At 35.6% G+C, this 7,095-nt stretch overlaps 1 protein-coding gene across 1 annotated transcript; it reads left to right on the plus strand.

The window, feature by feature from the left end:
• Positions 1-232: 232 nt before the first annotated feature.
• Positions 233-3,898, plus strand: LOC147400201 (fasciclin-like arabinogalactan protein 17). Its single transcript, XM_086445802.1, has 3 exons — positions 233-1,613; positions 2,934-3,017; positions 3,631-3,898. The coding sequence occupies exons 1-2, from the start codon at positions 320-322 to the stop codon at positions 3,005-3,007; spliced, it is 1,368 nt and encodes a 455-aa protein (XP_086301928.1). The 5' UTR covers positions 233-319; the 3' UTR covers positions 3,008-3,017; positions 3,631-3,898.
• The last annotated feature ends 3,197 nt before the right edge of the window (positions 3,899-7,095 follow it).

Consider the following 7,095-nt stretch of genomic DNA (forward strand, 5'->3'; position numbering starts at 1 on the left):
AGTCAAACTCAACCGAGCCAAACAAAGCTTAGATCGCGAGAAGGCCGAGCCGTGTGCGTAACTTCACAATTTCACAATTGACAGTGAAAAGTGGGCCCCACGTCAAGCTGTCTGAACTCTTAAACTCACAGAGACTCCAAGTGGAGAATTGCACTCTAAGTTTGCCACGTGTCAGTCCATCCATCTCAGCGGAACTGACGGAACAATAGCAACCCAACTTAATACCTCTCTTCAAGTCCGACTATCTTTAATACAACAAAACCAAAAGATACAAGAAAAAAACTTAGAGAGAAATCTCTGGTTTTTCTCTTCGATCGCCATGAATATGCAGATCTATGGTGCCTCCAAGATCGTCTTCACATTTCTACTGTTAATATCTACAGGAATCTGTGCTGCATTGTCGTCTTCTCCTTCAAATTCGAGCCAAATTAATTCGAATTCCGTACTTGTAGCTCTCCTTGATTCACATTATACAGAGCTCTCAGAACTCGTGGAGAAAGCTCTCCTTTTACAAACCCTAGAAAACGCTGTTGGAGAGCACAATATCACCATTTTCGCTCCAAGAAATGAAGCTCTAGAACGCGATCTTGATCCCCAGTTCAAGCGATTTCTTCTCGAGCCTGGTAATCTCAGATCTCTTCAGACTCTGTTAATGTTTCATATCATCCCGAAACGAATCGGATCGGACGAGTGGCCAGAGAAAGCTTCCGAGTTAACTCACCATCAGACGCTTTCCAGGGAAAAACTGCATCTAACGAGCAAGAATTCTAGTAAGAAAGTCGATCTCGCAACGGTTATCCATCCAGATGCTGTGATCCGTCCTGATGGAGTCATCCACGGTATCGAACGGCTCTTGATTCCTCGATCTGTGCAAGAAGACTTTAATCGACGCAGAAATCTCCGTTCGATCTCAGCTGTTTTGCCAGAAGGAGCACCAGAAGTCGATCCTAGAACTAACCGGCTTAAAAAACCTCCTCCCCCGGTTCCAGCTGGTTCACCTCCTATCTTACCGGTTTTCTACGCAATGGCACCTGGACCGTCTCTTGCACCGGCTCCCGCACCTGGACCGGGCGGTCCACACCATCATTTCGACGGAGAAAGCCAGGTCAAAGATTTCATCCAAACCCTGCTACATTACGGTGGATACAACGAAATGGCCGATATTCTTGTAAATTTAACATCTATAGCGACCGAATTGGGGAGATTAGTCTCTGAAGGTTATGTCGTAACGGTTTTGGCTCCAAACGATGAAGCCATGGCGAAGCTAACGACGGATCAGCTAAGCGAACCTGGGGCGCCAGAGCAGATCATGTACTATCATATTGTGCCAGAGTATCAAACAGAGGAGAGCATGTATAATGCTGTGAGGAGATTTGGCAAAGTCCGATACGATACGTTGAGGTTGCCACATAAGGTTGTAGCACAGGAGGCTGATGGGTCTGTGAAGTTTGGGCACGAGGATGGATCGGCTTATTTGTTTGATCCCGATATTTATACGGACGGTCGGATTTCGGTTCAAGGGATTGATGGTGTTCTGTTTCCTCCTGATGAGGAACCAAAACCTGAAACGAAAACGGTTCAATCATCTAAGGTTGCTGTTAAACCGAGGAGAGGTGCGTTTCTTTTCGATTATGAATTCTAATAGTGTTAGCTGCTCTGTTTTTTTTTTTTTTTTTTGTTAATCTTAGGTTGTGGTGGCCGTAGTCCGGTTGGTTCGATCGTTGGATCAGATTGTGTGTCACGTGGAAAGTGGAATGGAATCACTTTGAGTGTGGCACACTAACGTTACCTGGCTGGTGTTTCTTTTACTTTTTGGGTTCCACTTGAGTAGGATTTAGATTTTAGAGGATACCTTCTCAACAATTTTAAATTACTAAAATCACCCTTTATCTTTAATCAAATTACTGTAAATCTCTTTCATCCTAAAATCTACGGCAGGAGCTTAGTCTCAAAATTTTAGTTAAATTCTCTTATTTTTTTGGTAAAATTCTCTGACCAAGAGATTACCCAATGAAATCGGGTTATCGAGTTGAATATGATAATATACGTACACTTCACCCTTACAAATTTTAGAGGGACTCTATTGACACACTAGCTTTTGCTAACAGCGCCCCAATTCATATGTAAATCATCAAAGATTTAATACACATCTTGGGGTGCTGTTAGTAAAAAGTTGGTGTAGCAATAGAAGCTCTCAAACTTTATTTTCCGGGCAAAATAGGGCTGTTGGGGAGGTTGAAGTTTTTATTTTGTTTTGATGGTAAGAAACTCAAGAACATCTTTATATATTCACCTAAAATTTCCCAATATTTTATTATCCTTTATTGTTATATTGATAGTTTACCAACATATGTTTTCAGTTTTTCACCTTACTAATGCAACACAAATTCCCTATAAATCACCAAAGAATAGCACGTAGTTGGTGTGGCCCTCTTTTGTAATTGGAAGTCGAGAGAAGCCTGTCGGTGGGAATATAAATATAGGCTGGGGTGGTTTAGGAACAATATAAAAGTACAGAAAGAGCAGCAACAAATCCAGCTGGGGATGTTCGGTGATACGTTCCTTTGTTAGTTTCATTGGGTTTTGGAGAAATCTTGAGTAACTATTTTTTACTCCAACAACTATAAATATAGGCTGCGAGTGGGAATATAAATATAAACTGGGGGTGGTTTAGGAACAATATAAAAGTACAGAAAGAGCAGCTACAAATCCAGCTGTGGATGTCTGGGTGATATGTTCTTTTGTTAGTTCCATTGGGCTTTGGTGAATGTTGACTAATAACTTTTAACTCCAACGACTATAGCATGATTTGTTTTGTTTTTTTCCTCATTCACAGATGATTTGTGCAATTATTTTAATTTAGTGGAGGGAAAGTTGTTTTATTTTATTATTTCATTTTGATTATATATTTATTTATTTATTTATTTTGGCAGGGAAATTGCTGGAAGTTGCATGCCAGATGCTAGGTGCCTTTGGTCAAGATTCTCATTTCACCACCTGCCAATGAACAAAAATAGGTAAAATCTCTTTTGTTTCCCTCTTTTATTTCCCTGATGAGTAATAACAAACAGATCTACCATTGTCTCCTTATTCCATTGTGGATTTAGAGTTACCCCTCCACATTTTGGTGAATATTTTAGTTACTTCTGTGTTTTCAAACTGATGGCATTCCTATGACCTTGGTCTTCTCTTATAAATTAATTACAATCTCTAGTAAAAATAAAATCCTTGATTTATTTTCCCCCAAAATCGGTCATTTTTTGATTTAACCTCATCTTCAATCCATTGGTTTAACCTTGCCTTGACATCTTATAGAAATCCCTTGATTTTTATAATTGAAGTTCCATCCTTTTACTTATCAAAAAATCCTCTTTCATTCTTTAAGGCTTCAAGGTTAAAGAAGTGGGTGAAAGGTGAAGATGACTTGATTTTTTGGGAAGAAAAATTAATAATTTGAAGAAAAGGGCATTTAGGTTATTTTTATTAATATATTAAAGATAAAACTACGTCAAGGAGGTATCTCAAATATTCACCCCAAAATAAAAATAAAAAATAAAGGTGGTATTTCTAAATCACCCTAGTGGATATATTTATTATATAATTACAGCTGTTGTTTTTATCTCTTGGCAGCCATGGGAAAGTGATAAGTTTGGAGGACGATTACAACTTGGCGTTGGTGGGTGTCAGCATTACAGAATTTCCACATTTCCCAAAGATTAAAAAAAAATATTGTTACTAGTCCTACGTATTTTAAGTACAGAAGGGGTTTTTTTTAATTTTATTTTTCCTTAGTAATGGGGGTGGTTTTGTTATTATTTTTAGAAGAGAGAGGGTGGGTATGGTGTGTTGGAGACTGACAGTGTTGAATTTGCCCACAAAAAAAAAAAAAAGAATAAAGTGTGGGGAATAAGAGAAAAAAAAAAAAAAAAAAAGGAAAATTCTTTTGTGTTCATAGTCCAGCTAATAATAACATTTGTAATTACTTTTCAATGAAACTTATTTTGAGCTGGAGACCTTTTGTTGCTTTGTCGATTGTCTGTCTTTATCACTTTTGGGTTAATAGTGGTTTTGTATGCTATTTCTTCTTCTATTCCTGGTTTCTGGTTTCTGGTTTTGTGTTGAGAGAAATGGTTGGAATTTAGAAGCCGCGTTGTTTTGACGTTGTTATGATGGAAGGAAGGAAAGAAGAAAACAAAGGACCAACAACTCAAGAAGTGATTCATTTTGCTTAAAGTAATTATTATGTTACTGAGATAGATAGATAGATAGATGTATGCTTGCAGCCAAACATATATGGTAAACCCATGGCAAATAATAAAGAAATTGTTGACACAACAACTTATTCCATGATCCCACAATAATGAGAAGAAAAATAAGTATTTAGTGATGATTGATGGCATAGGCAACTTAATATTAGTGATGATTTATGGTAGCTTAAAGACTTTTTGCAAGATAAAGACAGGAGAAAGATCCAAGCCTGAATCCTGAAGCCTGGTCAATAAATTAAAGGAAAATTAAGGGATACTATCAACCCCTCCTCATCCAATAAAAAAAAAGAAAGAAAGAAACATTGACAAATTGAAGAGACTATGATTATTTGATTGGGCGTTGGGTCAATTTTAAATAGAAAAATTATTTGCACCAATTACATGTGAGAAGGTAGATTAAAATATTAGGTTTGGATTAAAATATCATACCAACATGCTAGGCTTTGGTTTGTAGTTAATTTGTGTTTGTTAGATGTGGTACTTTGGAGATTTAGTATTAAAGGATAAATGTAATTCAAGGTCACGACAATTACTGTGTAAGATACTGTTCAATTCAATCTTGCAGTCAGAAGATAAATAATTCATTCCTATGATTGATTTTATTGTGTATGAATCGGTAAAACCCATCTTACGTGGTGATAATAATGAGGAAAATGTTGGAATGACACACTCAGTCACAAAGGTGACAAAAATGATGTGGTGGCACGCACATAATCGTAGATGTTTTTACTCGTATCTCACGTAAAAGAATCTACAGTAATGTGCACGACACCACAAAATTTTGTCACCCTTGTGTCTCTTTGTGTCACCCTAGCACGACTCTAATAATAATAATAATAATAATGCTTTAAAAGAAAAAACCTCTCATGGCATTCTCACGTGGTTGTCCCGTGAGGGCCTCCAAAACTAAAATTCTGAAGAGAAACACTTTCCTTACTAATTTAATAAGATTTCAAATCTTACTAAGTGTCATTGAGCTTAAATTGATTACCCAATTGGACATCCAACAACACAGTCTTCTAGATTTCATAGAAAAGCTCAGATCCAAAATATAATAATAAAACAAAATAATTTTTGTACATCTTGATCCAAGTTTTTGAAAGTGTACAGCTAGTGAACTCTATAACATTTAACAGTAAAAAATAATCCTTTTTGAGTTTTTTTTTTTTCTTTTAAAATTTATAGAATTTTGTCCTCTAACATTTCCTAGGCATTGGATCATGTTTTTGGATGACACAAGGTGAGCTCTTACTAAGATTTGCCTCTAAAAAATAATTACCATTAATTGTAAGGTCTTTCGAAAAAATCTCTCAAAAAAAAAAAAATAATAATTAAAAATAATTATCTTCTTCAACCTTCATACCTCAAGAAATAGATACCATGTCATCAAAAAAATTATTTAAACTCACCCCTCCACATTTTGATCAATCCTAAAAATACTCCTATGTTTTCAAATAGATGACATGTCTTGCCCATAGACCTATGTCTTTTCAACAAAGTTACATAAATAATCTTAATACCCTCATATTCAATGAAGGTCCCTTGATTTTCGTTCCCCAAATCGTTCATCTTCATCCAAGTTTTTGCATTTAGGTGAGGTTGCAACTAATGGATTCCGGTTGAGGATGAGTAGGTAAAAATAAAATTCTATAGAGGATGAAAATCTTGAAGATGATGGATTTTTGGGAGTAAAATCAAGAGTTTGGTTGAGAATGAGAGAGTGTTAAGGAAATTTATTTTACTCTCTCAAAGAAGATTTATGTCAAAAGGGGATATCATAAGTTGAAAAACGTAGGGGTTATCTCTGATATTGACCAAAAAATGGTATCTATACATCACGAGAAGAATAAAAAATGACACCCTAAGGTCTCTACTGTAAAAGTTTCCCTCCTACCTAACTTTAAAATAAATAAATAAATAAGACTTGAACGTTCTCCAAGTTGAAAATTTCCCCTCCAAAATAAGTCTCATTTGGAATTTTCACCTTAGACCTCAACTTATATGGAGCCGGCTCTTCATGAACATATGAATATATTAAAGGGTAGCGTTCGACATCTAACGTTTGTCTTATACGACTTAAAAGTATTAGAGTTGACTGATTTTTTGTGAAGATGATCTCTATGGTGAGGAGATCGATCACCCTCACAATAATCAGCCAAATCTGAAACTTCTAATCCCATCAAAAGTGATTTACAAATTAACGATAAAAAAACAATGATCCACAATTTTAAATCACTTTTGATAGGATTAGAAGTTTCAGATTTGGTTGATTTTTTGTCTTTGTTTTGAGAGGATGATCTCCACATCATAGATCTCAGCCCATTCCGAAGCAGGAAACTTCTAACCTATATAGGACAAAGGTGTTGGCTTCTTAACGTTGGCTGCAGAATAGGACCCATATATAAATGGTGTATGTAAATTATTATTTCTATTGGAAAACCAAATTATGTGAAGATGTTACAATTTATACGACCGCATTTCAAATCTTGATCTTTTTGATTGATATTCGAAAGCCCAGCCCATTTTCAAACTTGTGTGCTAAGAAAAATGTGAGTCAAAAATTAACAAAGAAAAGGACAACAAAAGATCTTTGGATATGGTTGGAAGCTTCTAAATTGGGTTATTTTTGGTCCCAACCAAAAGAACTAGTCCAGCTCCAAACCCACATTTATATCATCGGCCCAATAATCAAGTTTCCAGTTATTTAACAGATTTTATTTTGAATATTACTTTATTATGTATAAGATGTTTATTTTGTAATTTTATTTTTCAAAATTAATTATTACAATAAAGAATAAAATGTAAAATCACTTTAAAAAAATAGTGC

Source organism: Akebia trifoliata, chromosome 6, assembly GCF_017979445.1.
Source record: "Akebia trifoliata isolate Shusen 1 chromosome 6, ASM1797944v1, whole genome shotgun sequence".
Classification (NCBI taxonomy): Eukaryota; Viridiplantae; Streptophyta; class Magnoliopsida; order Ranunculales; family Lardizabalaceae; genus Akebia; species Akebia trifoliata.

What these genes read in the sequence shown, in the direction of transcription:
- LOC147400201 (XM_086445802.1), top strand. Translation starts at nt 320, where the DNA reads ATGAATATGCAGATCTATGGTGCCTCCAAGATCGTCTTCACATTTCTA. An exon ending in TGCTGTTAAACCGAGGAGAG is followed by an intron (nt 1,614 to 2,933) that starts GTGCGTTTCTTT and finishes TTATTTTGGCAG; the next exon opens with GGAAATTGCTGGAAGTTGCA.